This window comes from Eretmochelys imbricata, chromosome 1 (genome assembly GCF_965152235.1).
Source record: "Eretmochelys imbricata isolate rEreImb1 chromosome 1, rEreImb1.hap1, whole genome shotgun sequence".
Classification (NCBI taxonomy): Eukaryota; Metazoa; Chordata; order Testudines; family Cheloniidae; genus Eretmochelys; species Eretmochelys imbricata.
Window position 1 is genome coordinate 6202674 of NC_135572.1, and position 13929 is coordinate 6216602.

Genomic DNA, 13929 nt, shown 5'->3' on the forward strand with positions numbered 1-13929 from the left:
AACCGATTGCATATGTCTGTGTGTGCCTAAAAATTGAATAAACTGCAGTTTTAGACAAGAGCATGCTTACTTGCATTTAATTCTTGATCAGACAGAATTTTTGTGTTTCCATTGATTTATTCCTGACACCGCCTGGTATGAAATAGTTAGGTTGCCCCTGCTGGGGGTTCTGAACAACTTGGGTAATGGAGTGCTGTGTTAAACTGCAACATCGCCTTGGAGTCCAATAACTTTCCGCTTTGCGCAGTCGATTTTGGAGTTGCTTTCAATTGGAACGTTCAAAATACACACTAACCATTCCCATTGTCCAAGACATCAAAAATAGGTGTCGAGATTTCATCTTGGAGTTTGTGAAACAGATGAAACAGAAAAGGAGGACTTGTGGCACCTTAGAGACTAACAAATTTATTTGAGCATAAGCTTTCTAAACAGAGATTGCAACCTGTCACAAATATAAAGGGAAGGGTGAAGAGTTCATGTAACGTTCATGCACCTGGAAACAGTCAGGGCACACCCTGACTGTTGTGTAGGAGCAATGCACACATTGCTCTGCTCTGTCCAAGGACATGGACCATGGAAACATGGACCATCTGGGAAGTCAAAATAAGGACATCAATCGTGGGAAGCTTCCTCGGCCTAGGCTCAAGGCCTGAGAATAAAGACTGTAGTAGATAGAGGCTGGTAAATAAGAATATTAATCAAAGTCATATTATTTCCTTTGTTGATGCCTTTTGCGGTCGGAGTATGTAATGCGCAGGGGGGAGAGAAATAAAAGAGAGGTGGAAAAGTTGACAGAGAAGAACCCCGTCAGCAGAGCAGCCACTTGCTTGCCTAAAGCCGTGTCCCGTCTTGTATTGAACCACCACAGGAAGGGTAAAACACCTTTAAATCCCTCCTGGCCAGAGGGAAAAACCCTTTCACCTGTAAAGGGTTAAGAAGCTAAGACAACCTCGCTGGCACCTGACCAAAATGACCAATGAGGAGACAAGATACTTTCAAAGCAGGAGGGGGGTGTGTGTGGAAAGACAGGGTTCTCTCTGTCTGTGTGTTTTTTTTTTTTTTTTTGCTGGGACCAGAGCAGAAATGCAGGTCAGAACTTCTGTAAAGAGTCAGTAAGCACTCTAGTTAGATATGCGTTAGATTCTGTTTTGTTTAAATGGCTGATAAAATAAGCTGTGCTGAATGGAATGTGTATTCCTGTTGTTGTGTCTTTTTGTAAGTTAATGTTTAGCTTGGAGAGATTCTCTATGTTTTGAATCTGATTACCCTGTAAGGTATTTACCATCCTGATTTTACAGAGGTAATTCTTTTACTTTTTCTTTAATTATAATTTTTCTTCTGAGAACCTGATTGCTGTTTCTTTGTTCTTAAGATCCCAGGGTTTGGGTCTGTGTTCACCAATGCAAAATAGTGAGGATTTTTATCAAGCCTTCCCCAGGAAAGGGGGTGTAGGGCTTGGGGGGATTTGAAGGGGGGCGGAAGACGTTTCCAAGTGGGCTCTTTCCCTGTTATATTTGTTAGACACTTGGTGGTGGCAGCAATAAAGTCCAGGGACAAAAGGTAAAATAGTTTGTACCTTGGGGAAGTTTTAACCTAAGCTGGTAAAAGTAAGCTTAGGGGATTTTTCATGCAGGTCCCCACATCTGTACCCTAGAGTTCAGAGTGGGGAAGGAACCTTGACATGGTGGCAGAGCAGTGGGATTAACTTGGAATCATTTTGAGATTTTTTGAACCAGAAGCACAGATTTTAAAAGGATTTTTTTTTCCTTTGGGCTGCTGGAAAGCAGGTTTTAAGCAGAAAGCAGTTAGAAGTATTTTTGTCTCTGCTTGGGGGCCAGAGCAGAGACAAAAGGGGATTGTCTTTTGTGAGCTGGAGTTTTCTCTTCCTAAAGGCAGGGTAGTTAACCTCCTGCAGGGAAATGCACAAGTCTTTACAGACCCAAAGTTGTTTTTTTTTTAGCTAAGAGCAACGAGAGTCTTTTTCTGTCTATTTTCCTGGAGACAAAGGTATTAGGTTTCAGAGTAGCAGCCATGTTAGTCTGTATTCACAAAAAGAAAAGGAGTACTTGTGGCACTTTAGAGACTAACCAGTTTATTTGAGCATAAGCTTTCGTGAGCTACAGCTCACTTCATCAGATGCAAAAGTGTTAAGGTTTTTTTTAAAGGGTTTTTCTGTGGGCTGACAATCACTATCAGAGAACATCCATTTTCGGTTACAGCACAACCTATTTTTGTTTTTGACAAGCCAAGTTTTGTTTCTTTCTTTCTTTGTTTGTTTTATTTCTAACTCTAGGGTGTAAAGTTAGTTAAAAACAGAGAGACAAACATGACAGAGCCCAAGGCAGAAACAGGCAAAGAGGCTGCCCACAGGAGAGCTATAGAGACAAAGGAAAAATAAATGGAGGAAAAGGAAAAAGAGAGGAAGCATGCCCTGGAGATGGAGAAGGCAAAGGCTGAGCGGAATCTACTGGATAACCCTAACCATCCTTCCCCAACAATCCACAAATGGGACCAACTATGTCCACAGTATGATGGATACAGTGATATTGCTGAATATTTTCTCACCTTGGAGAGACTGTGCACTCTCCATCAAATTCCTGAAGCTCACAAAATGACCACATTGTTCGCAAAATTAACTGGAAGAGCTCTGGACATATTCAATAAGATGCATATTGATGAGGCTTCTGACTATAATAAGTTCAAGGATTTGGTTTTAAAGCAATTTCAAATTACATATGAAACGTACAGAGTACAATTATGAACCCTTAACAGAGGGCCTGGACTAAGTAATGTGGCTTATCAAAACCAGATGAAGGATCTGTTAGATAAATGGGTCCAAGGAAGGGGTGTCACTAGCTTTGACGGAATGTGTGATTTGATAGCTCAGGAGCAATTCCTGACTACGTCCAAGGAGGGAATAAAACAGTGTTAATGGGATAAGGAAATGGACTCAGCAGAAAGTCTTGCTTCTTCTGCTGGTCGATACGAGCAGTCCCAGATGGCCAGAGAGGTGGGGCAAGCCGAAACAAAACGGGTCGAGGGAGGAGAGAGGAACAACCCTGGTTGCAGTTGGAGCGGATACCAGAAGAGACACCCTCAGACCACACCCTACTACCGGGGGCAGCCCAAGACTCCAACTACACACCAAGGAATACTCCAGACACCTTATCGTCCCGCCACACCGTTCTCCAGCAACCCAACTTGCCCCAGTGACCTGTCAGCTGGATGATGTTTTAAATGTAACGAGCAGGGGCATGTAAAGGCCAACTGCCCCAAGAACCCCAGCAGATTACAGTTCATTGCACCGGGATCACCCCAGAGGTCCTCAGGCCCAGATAACTCCCAGATACCCTTGGAGCAGAGGGAAACTGTGAGTGTGGGCGGGAAGAAGATCACCACATGGAGGGACACTGGAGCACAGATGTCAGCTATCCATGCTTCCTTATTGGACCCAAATTTAATCAACCCAGAGATCCAAGTGACAATTCAACCCTTCAAGTCCAACTCTTTCAGTTTGCCTACAGCCAAGTTGCCTGTCCAGTACAAGGGCTGGTCAGGAACGTGGACTTTTGCAGTCTATGATGATTATCCCATCCCCATGCTGTTGGGGGAAGACTTGGCCAATCATGTGAAGCTAGCTAAGAGGGTGAGAATGGTCACCCGCAGCCAGGCTAAGCAAGCTGTGACGCCTAGCTCTATTCCAGAAACTTCTACCAGGACCCGGTCAGAGGTGATGGAACCGGACCCCATGCCAACGTCTGCAACAGCAGCAGTGGATCCAGTCCCAGAGACCCAGACAGAGCCAGTCCCAGAACCAGAACCGGCGGAACAACCAGCACCAGACCCATTACCAGCACTGAATCCCCTACTTGCAACCCCAACACCAGAGGGCCCCACCGAGCCTAAACTGGCAGCAACCGATAACCCTACACAAGAGGCTCAGCCGGAGCCTGAACCCCAATGTAGTGCCCCAGCGGAGAGCGGTTCACAGTCAATGGAAACAGCTCCATCCCCAACATCGCTTCCAGAGGGACCAAGCATAGGTTCACAATCTAATGAGGAACTGATGTTTCCAGCATCAAGGGAACAGTTCCAGACCGAACAGGAAGCAGATGAAAGCCTCCAGAGAGCTTGGATGGTGGCACGGAGCAATCCACCGCCCCTCAGCTCTTCTAATCGAACCAGGTTTGTTGTAGAAAGAGGACTTTTATACAAGGAAACTCCTTCTGGTGGACACCAGGAAAACTGACATCCTCAGAGACAGTTGGTAGTTTCAACTAAGTACCGGGTAAAGCTCTTGAGCTTAGCCCACGATTACCCTAGTGGCCATGCTGGGGTGAACAGGACCAAAGACTGTTTGGGGGGGTCATTCCACTGGGAGGGAATGGGCAAGGATGTTTCTACCTATGTCCACTCTCGTGAAGTATGCCAAAGAGTAGGAAACCCCCAAGACCAGATCAAAGCTCCTCTCCAGCCTATCCCCATCATTGAAGTTCCATTTCAGCCAGTAGCTGTGGATATTCGGGGTCCTTTTCTGAAAAGGACACCCAGAGGAAAGCAGGACACCCTGACTTTCATGGATTTTGCCACCTGATGGCTGGAAGCAGTAGCTCTAAGCAACCCCAGGGCTAATAGTGTGTGCCAGGCACTAGCAGACTTCTTTGCCAGGGTAGGTTGGCCCTCCGACATCCTCACAGATGCAGGGACTAATTTCCTGGCAGGAAAGATGGAAAACCTTAGGGAAGCTCATGGGGTGAATCACTTGGTTGCCACCCCTTACCACCATCAAACAAATGGCATGGTGGAGAAACTTAATGGGACTTTGGGGGCCATGATATGTAAATTCGTAAATGAGCACTCCAATGATTGGGACCCAGTGGTTGCAGCAGTTGCTCTTTGCCTACAGAGCTGAACCACATCCCAGTGTAGGGTTTTCCCCATTTGAACTTGTATATGGCCGTGAGGTTAAGGAGTCATTACAGCTGGTGAAGCAGCAATGGGAGGGGTTTAGACCTTCTGCAGTAATGAACGTTCTGGACTTTGTAACCAACCTACAAAACACCCTCCGAACCTCTTTAGCCCTTGCAAAAGAAAACTTACAGGATGCTAAAAAAGAGCAAAAAGCCTGATATGATAAACATACCAGAGAGCATTCCTTCAAAGTAGGGGACCAAGTCATGGTCTTAAAGGCACTCCAGGCCCATAAAATGGAAGCATTGTGGGAAGGGCCATTCACGGTCCAGGAGCGCCTGGGAGCTGTTAGTTATCTCCTAGCATTCCCCACCTCCAACCAAAAGCTTAAGGTGTACCATATTAATTCTCTAAAGCCCTTTTATTCCAGAGAATTACAGGTTTGTCAGTTTACAGCCCAGGGAGGAGATGATGCTGAGTGGCCTGAAGGTGTTTACTACAAAGGGAAATGTGCTGGTGGTGTGGAAAAGGTGAACCTCTCCATGACCCTTGGGCGTATGCAGCGACAGCAGATCAAGAGCTGTGCACTATCTACGTGCCGACGTTCTCAGCCACCCCAGGACTGACTGAACGGGCATACCACTCCACTGACACAAGTAATGCTCACCCAATTAGAGCCCAACCTTACCGGGTGTCTCCTCAAGCTAAAACTGCTATAGAACGGGAGATCCAGGATATGCTACAGATGGGGGTAATCCGCCCCTCTGGCAGTGCCTAGGCATCTCCAGTGGTTCTAGTTCCCAAAGCAGATAGGGAGATACGTTTCTGCATGGACTACCATAAGCTAAATCCTGTAACTCGCCCAGACAACTATCCAATGCCACGCACAGATGAACTATTAGAGAAACTGGGATGGGCCCAGTTCATCTCTACCTTGCACTTAACCAAGGGGTACTGGCAGGTACCGCTAGATGAATCCACCAAGGAAAGGTCAGCCTTCACCACTCATGTCGGGCTGCATGAATTTAATGTCCTCCCTTTCGGGCTGCGGAATGCACCCCCCAACTTCCAAAGACTTGTAGATGGTCTCCTAGCGGGATTAGGAGAATATGCAGTCGCCTACCTTGACGATGTGGCCATATTTTCAGATTCCTGGGCAAAACACCTGGAACATCTACAAAAAGTCCTTGAGCGCATAAGGGAGGCAGGACTAACTTCTTAAGGCTAAGAAGTGTCAAATAGGCCTAAACAGAGTGACTTACCTTGGACACCAGGTGGGTCAAGGAACTTTCAGCCCCCTACAGGCCAAAGTGGATGCTATCCAAAAGTGGCCTGTCCCAAAGTCAAAGAAACAGGTTCAATCCTTCTTAGGCTTGGCCGGTTATTACAGACCATTTGTACCGCAATACAGCCAAATCGCCGCCCCACTGACAGACCTAACCAAAAAGAAACAGCCAAATGCCGTTCAGTGGACCGAAAAGTGTCCGAAGGCCTTTAATAAGCTTAAAGCGACACTCATGTCTGACCATGTACTAAGGGCCCCAGACTTTGACAAACCGTTCCTAGTAACCACAGATGCGTCCGAGCATGGTGTGGGAGCAGTTTTAATGCAGAAAGCACCTGATCAAGAATTCCACCCTGTAGTGTTTCTCAGCAAAATACTGTCTGAGAGGGCAAGCAACTGGTCAGTCAGTGAAAAAGAATGTTACGCCATTGTCTACACTCTGGAAAAGCTACGCCCATATGTTTGGGGATGGCGTTTCCACCTGCAAACCGACCATGCTGCACTGAAGTGGCTTCACACCGTCAAAGAAAATAACAAAAAACTTCTTCGGTGGAGTTTAGCCCTCCAAGATTTTGATTTCGACATCCAACACATCTCAGAAGCTTCTAACAAAGTGGCTGATGCACTCTCCCGTGAAAGTTTCCCAGAATCAACTGGTTAAAATCATCCTTGAGATGTAGAAAATATTGTTAGTCTTTATGTACTTGGTAGTATATTTAGAGATGCATGTGTCTTATTAACTCTGTTTTTCCTAGAGCTCCAGGAAGAAATCCCAGCCAGTTTTTCACCCTAGCTGAGATTTGAGGGGTGTGTCATAAATATAAAGGGAAGGGTAAACCCTTTAAAATCCCTCCTAGCCAGAGGAAAAATCATCTCACCTGTAAAGGGTTAAGAAGCTAAAGTTAACCTCGCTGGCACCTGACCAAAATGACCAATGAGGAGACAAGGTACTTTCAAAAGCTGGGAGGAGAGAGAGAAACAAAGGCTGTCTATATGCTGCTTTTGCCGGGGGTAGACCAGGAATGGAGTTTTAGAACTTTTAGTAAGTAATCTAGCTAGGTATGTGTTAGATTATGATTTCTTTAAATGGCTGAGAAAAGAGTTGTGCTGAATAGAATGACTATTCCTGTCTGTGTACCTTTTTTGTAACTTAAGGTTTTGCCTAGAGGGATTCTCTACGTTTTGAATCTTATTACCCTGTAAGGTATCTACCATCCTGATTTTACAGAGGTGATTCCTTTACTTCTATTAAAAGTGTTCTTGTAAGAAAACTGAATGCTTTTTCCTTGTTCTCAGATCCAAGGGTTTGGGTCTATGGTCACCTATGCAAATTGGTGAGGATTTTTACCAAACCTTTCCCAGGAAGTGGGGTGCAAGGATTGGGAGGATTTTGGGGGTAAAGACGTGTCCAAACTACGTTTCCCAGTAAACCCAGTTAGAGTTTGGTGGTGGCAGTGGATATTCCAAGGACAAAGGATAAAATTAATTTGTACCTTGGGGAAGTTTTAACCTAAGCTGGTAAAAGTAAGCTTAGGAGGTTTTCATGCAGGTCCCCACATCTGTACTCTAGAGTTCAGAGTGGGGGAGGAACCTCGACGGCATATGCGCCCGAATATGAAGAATGTTTTCAAAAAGTTCCTCTTGCTGCACAGTTTTGTTTTTATCAAGTTCATCTGAGAAAACAGTATTTCAAATGTAACTTTGCTAAAATGTAGCAAGAGCAAGAAAAGAGAAAAGAAGTCAAATTCAGTAAAGTCTTTGTCCCCAGTGGCATCCACGCGTTTGAGACGTCCAACCCAAATCTGCTCTACTTGGTTGTTCTGAGTATGAGGCCAATGAACCATAGGCAAAAATCTCCACTGCTGCTCCAGTTGGCCAAGGTCTCCACAAAACTGTGGGGAAAATCAGCTATCAGCCAACCTAGGTCGTGAAGGACTTAGTACTGAAAGCGATTCAGTGACCTGGACATTTGGTGGTGTCAAGGTTCCTTCCCCACTCTGAACTCTAGGTACAGATGTGGGGATGTGGATGAAAAACCTTTAAGCTTACTTTTACCAGCTTAGGTTAAAACTTCCCCAAGGTACAAACTATTTTACCTTTTGTCCCTGGACTTTATTGCTGCCACCACCAAGCATCTAACAAATATAACAGGGAAAGAGCCCACTTGGAAACGTCTTTCCCCCGCCCCCCATCCTCCCAAGCCCTACACCCCCTTTCCTGGGGAAGGCTTGATAAAAATCCTCAACAATTTGCATAGGTGACCACAGACCCAAACCCTTGGATCTGAGAACAAGGAAAAAGCATTCACTTTTCTTACAAGAAGACTTTTAATGGAAATAGAAGTAAATAGAAGTAAACTAATCACCTCTGTAAAATTACCTTACAGGGTAATTGGATTCAAAACATAGAGAATCCCTCTAGGCAAAACCTTAAGTTACAAAAAAGACACACAGACAGAAATAGTCATTCTATTCAGCACAATTCTTTTCTCAGCCATTTAAAGGAATCATAATCTAACACACATAGCTAGATTACTTACTAAAAGTTCTAAGGCTCCATTCCTGGTCTATCCCCGGCAAAAGCAGCGTACCGACAGACACAGACCTTTTGTTTCTCTCCCTCCTCCCTGCTTTTGAAAGTATCTTGTCTCCTCATTGGTCATTTTGGTCAGGTGCCAGCGAGGTTACCTTTAGCTACTTAACCCTTTACAGGTGAGAGGATTTTTCCTCTGGCCAGGAGGGATTTTAAAGGGGTTTACCCTTCCCTTTATATTTATGACACTGAACAACTGCCCAAAAGAGTGAAATGGAGGGGCCAATGGCCTGTGAAGGGCAGGGCAAATAGAATTGTCCTCTCAGGTTAGGTAATACAGAGGGGCTGATGGTGTGTGAGGGGCAGAGTGCGGGACAGGCCCCCTTATCCTCTCAGGGCAAGGGATATGGATTTGCTGTTGATGTGTGAGGGTCAGGACAGGGAACAGGCCCCCTTGTGCCCTCAGGGCAGGGGATATGGCAGGGCTGATGGTGTGTGAGGGGCTGGGGAACAGGGCTGATGAGAAGTTGAGGGGAGCTGCTCATGGGGATTTGGGGGAAAGATCCAATGGGGGGGAGCAGTTGGAGTCGGGACAGGGAGGAGGTGGAAGAGGCCAGGAGTAGGAGAACTGGTGTCCAGAATGGAACCATGCAGGTAGGTGAAAACACAGACAAAGGAGGATGGGGGGCTGCAGGGCAGCACGGAGGGACTGAGAGGGCAGGATGAAGGCTCTGGGGCCTGGAGTGGGGAAACGGGTGACAGGGTGAGGAGGGGATTGGGGAGAGAGGATTACTGGGCTGGAGAAGAGCCTGCATAATGAGTTCATGGTTGGAGCGGGGCTTGATGGAGACGAGAGGAGAATGGATGGATGTGGGGTTGGCTTTGGCTGTTCCTAGGAGGATGTATGTTGTGGCTGCAGAATATACCCAGGGGCTGTGGGAGATTCCCTGGAACTGTGGGGAGATCTGGCTGATTTGTTTAAGTTGAACAATAAAATAAATTGCTTCAAATCCAGGTAATGGAAAGACTACAAGTTCACTCGCCCATGTGCCGAACAGTACACCCTTGGTGGTGTCGATCCACAATAGTACGTGTGGAATTTTGGCTCCTTACAGCACAGGCATCTCCAGGTCTGTCAAGCTGGCACCTTTCACAAGAACTAACGTCTCTTTGTGGAAAAAACTATCAGGGTCAAATCCTGACCGAAAGCAAGTCAGTGCCAGTCCCCTGACTCATGCATTACACCATTTACCCCAGCTCTGAGATGTGCGATTCCTGAATGTTGCGAAACATCTTGTGAATTGGGTTACCCCTAAATCCGGGACACTGCACCAGTCGCTGCAGAAAGACTTCAAATCATTCACCTTTTAAGTCTTTTCCATTTGTGTTGGTCGAGCTAAAACGGGTAACAATGTGATCAACGGTGATTCCCAATTGATTATCTGTCCTCCAGAGCTTTTGCCCACTGTGCTATAAACATTGCTGCACTGCGTGCCTGACAGAGAGAGGGAATGCTGCTGCCCAGGTTGTTCAGGCTCTGCTTCCTCAGGAGTCAAGGATGAACACTCTCCAGCTGCTACTTTCGTGACTTTGGTAAGTGCGCTGATCACACTGGAGTTATTTCACGGACAGGGACAGGCAGTCTCAACTGCTTGGAATGTTTAATCTGTAACCAATGAGACCTGCACATCCTTATGATCAGCATCGTTATTCGTTGTTGTATATAGGACCCAAACTCCTCGGAAGACAGGTCCCTCCCTTGTGGTGCTTGCAATCTGAGGGCCCAGATGGTGCAAACATTACCCATGTAGCGTGGAATTTTCCATGAGTGAAGAACCCAAATCCCAGTGAAAGCCAGCTTGTGTTTTTAACTCCCTGTGGCACTTTTCCGTAAGTACCATTGACTTGCCTGGGGCTGTGTATGGTAAGAAGGAGCCTCAGCATGGCCATACCACATCCCAGCTGTGGTCTATCTAGACCCATAACCTGACTGACAGTCACTAGCACCAAACACTTAACAGGAAGGGGTGCAATTAACCCTGGAGTGGCAAATACTGAATAATCTGACCATAGTTTCTAGCCAATGGGAGAGTGTGTGTAATCTCTGAAAGGGTGACTTGCACTCCCTGCATTTCCTGCAGCTTCTGAAGGCATGGTACTTGCTTAGCATTTAACACCCCCTGGAGTGTCTGCTCGGATAAGTGGGAAAATGGAGCTCTTTGTCTTTGCTCCAACAAAATTTAATTTCAATGAGGGTTTTGCTGGATAAGGGCCTGTTGGACCCCTTGATGTCCCTCGGAGTCATGCATAGAACTGAGGATACGGGTTTTTACAGTAAACTTTGCACATGGCAAAACTCCCTGTTGAGGAATTTCTGGCTCTCTCCACAGGACTGGATCTCACTCAGTGTGAGCGAAGGAGGCATCTAGAATGAAGATAGGACAGAGCTAACATTCACAGAGTTCAGAGGCTCCTTTTCTTTTCGGCCCCTTCCCTTCCTCCAATAATAACATCATGTACAACAGCGAGGGCATCCTTATTTAGAGCTAAAACACAGCAGAGCTGGATTGTGTTCCCTGTTCTAACACAGCCTCCTTTTGTGGCTTTGGACAAGTCCCTGTCAGTCATCACTGAGAAGTTTCTATGAACGCTTCTCAGCCCATGTACCATTCACAATACACATCATTGATCCAGTGTTTAGGTGCAGGTCCACTCGCCTTTTGTTATGTTCCCTTTAATAATGAGTTCATACAAGTCTTCATATGTCAAGCTCCATCTAGGGGAGAGGGTGTGGACTAGTCTAGTGACGGGGCAGTCAGCTGAGAGCCGGGAGACCTGAGTTCTGTCACTGATCTCCTGAGTCACCTTGCACAAGTTGCTTACCTGTTTTGTGCTTTAGTTCTCCCCTCAGTTAAATGAGGATCTACATCCTCCTTCTGATGAGTGTCAATGGGCTTTGACTCAGACCCACTGATACTTGTGCTCCTTTGTAAATCACTTTGAGATTTATAAATGCAAAGCTCTATATAAGAACAGGATACTATTAGTAATGGGATGTTCTAACTGATCTGGGGATGTGTGAGTACCACCACGGTTTTTAATCAAGGTTCTGACTCCAACCTGTCTGAAGAGTGGGGGCAGAATGGGTCATATTTTCTGTCATGGTGTCACATATTTTTAATAATGTTGCTTTTAATTGTAGGGGATGTGGTTTAAGAAACTGTCCAGAACCTTCCCAGTGCATCATGCCAACCTGCAATGAAACCAACATCAGTCCTGCAAGATTCCTCCTGGCAGGAATTCCAGGGCTGGAAGCTGATGGCCCCTGGATCTCCATCCCTTTCTGTTCCATGCACCTCATTGCAATTCTAGGAAACAGTCTGATTCTGTTTGTGATCAAGACACAGCAGAATCTCCATCAGCCCATGTACTTGTTCCTTTCTATGTTGTCTGTCACCGACCTTGGCTTATCTCTTTCCACCTTGCCAACAATGCTCAGCGTCTTCCTGTTTAACACCAGAGAAATTGGCATTGATGTCTGTCTGACCCAGCTTTTCTTTATTCACACTTTTTCTGTCATGGAATCCTCTGTACTATTAGCCATGGCATTTGACCGCTTTGTTGCAATATGCCACCCGCTGAGATACGCTTCGACTTTAACCAGTGCAAGGATAGGAAACATAGGGCTGGCGATAATAATCAGGGGTAGTGGTCTGCATATCCCAGCTGTTATTCTTCTCAAGAGGTGGCCATACAGCACGATCCAACCTCTCTCTTATTCATATTGTTTGCATCAAGATGTGATGAAGATGGCCTGTGCAGACACAACACCCAGCAGCTTCTATGGTATGTTTATTCTCTTTTCCTCTCTGGGATTAGACTCAGTGCTCATTGTCTTGTCTTACATCATGATCCTTCAGACTGTATTGAGTATCACATGCTGGCAAGAGCGTCTCAAGGCTCTGAACACCTGTGTCTCCCACATCTGCGTCATCCTGCTTTTCTACACCCCACTGATCAGTTTGTCTATGATTCACAGGTTCAAGAAACACGCTCTCCCTCAGAGTCAAATTCTTCTGTCTTATCTCCACCTCCTCTTCCCCCCGGTGCTCAATCCCGTTGTATACAGCATGCAAACCAAAGAGATTCGTAAACGGATCATGAAGATCTTTCAAAACTATTCCACTAACAGACTCCAATGTGGGCACTGATTTGGTCTGTCTAATCTGTCTCTCTCGGAGCCAATATGGCCCATGGTGTCCAAGTGCCTCTGTCACTAAAAGGAACCCTTAAGGACATATAAGAAAAGTATTGAAATGGTAAACAGGGCTGTTCCTCATGGATAGCTAGCAAAGCCACTGTAAATAAACTAGAGTTCTTGAAATATAAGCCTGTATTGTTGGAGAATCAAAAGTAGATACTAATTGTATTTGTCTGGGTTTACCTATATCTTATTAAAAGTTCAACAGTGTGACCAAATTAGCTTGTAGATGATAAATTTCAGTTCCTGTAAGTCATGTTTCATGACCTATTCTCTTGACTCAGGGGTCAAAAGAGGATATTACCATTTTGATGAAACTTGTGTTGTAATAATATCATTGTCTTTATTTCTCTTTGAAGTTTTTAGTCAACTACCTGTGAACCATTTCAATGGTTAATGGCCTTTTGCTAATCAATGCTGCTAGTTATCAGTGTAGACATAGCAAATCGAGATTTATTTCAAAGCAAAAATGCACACTACTTATTCTTCACCCAAAGAAGGCCTGCTGTGGTCATTTGGGGACAAGAGGTAATCAGCTGAATTTCAGCTATAAAGGGACTTTTGGGCCTGATCCTTACTATCTCAGATCTGCTGAAGCTTTTTCAGGGGATGTTCAAGTAACAAGATGGAGGACTTGTGAATTAGCCCTGCAATTCTCATGGAAGAATTTGAAAACACTCTGCTTATGGACTGCCTATTGGACTATGACTTTTTCCATTAATTCCAGAAGGATTTCTACAAATCGGCAGCCTCACCATTTCTGCTTTGAAACTGACCTGTGAACTGGATTCATATCTATATGTATAACAATCTTTTACCACAATAACTCTCTTTATTTTTGTTTAAAATAAATCTTAGATTTGTGAATAAGAATTGTCTGTAAGTGTTTATTTGACATGGTGTGAAATGTGTCCGATCTCTTGAGAGTAGTAGAACTTTA

At 45.3% G+C, this 13929-nt stretch overlaps 1 protein-coding gene across 1 annotated transcript; it reads left to right on the forward strand.

The window, feature by feature from the left end:
• Positions 1-11973: 11973 nt before the first annotated feature.
• On the forward strand, positions 11974-12939 carry LOC144259676 (olfactory receptor 51G2-like). The gene has a single exon (XM_077807981.1). It carries the CDS (start codon positions 11974-11976, stop codon positions 12937-12939), a length of 966 nt encoding a protein of 321 aa, XP_077664107.1.
• Positions 12940-13929: the final 990 nt, after the last annotated feature.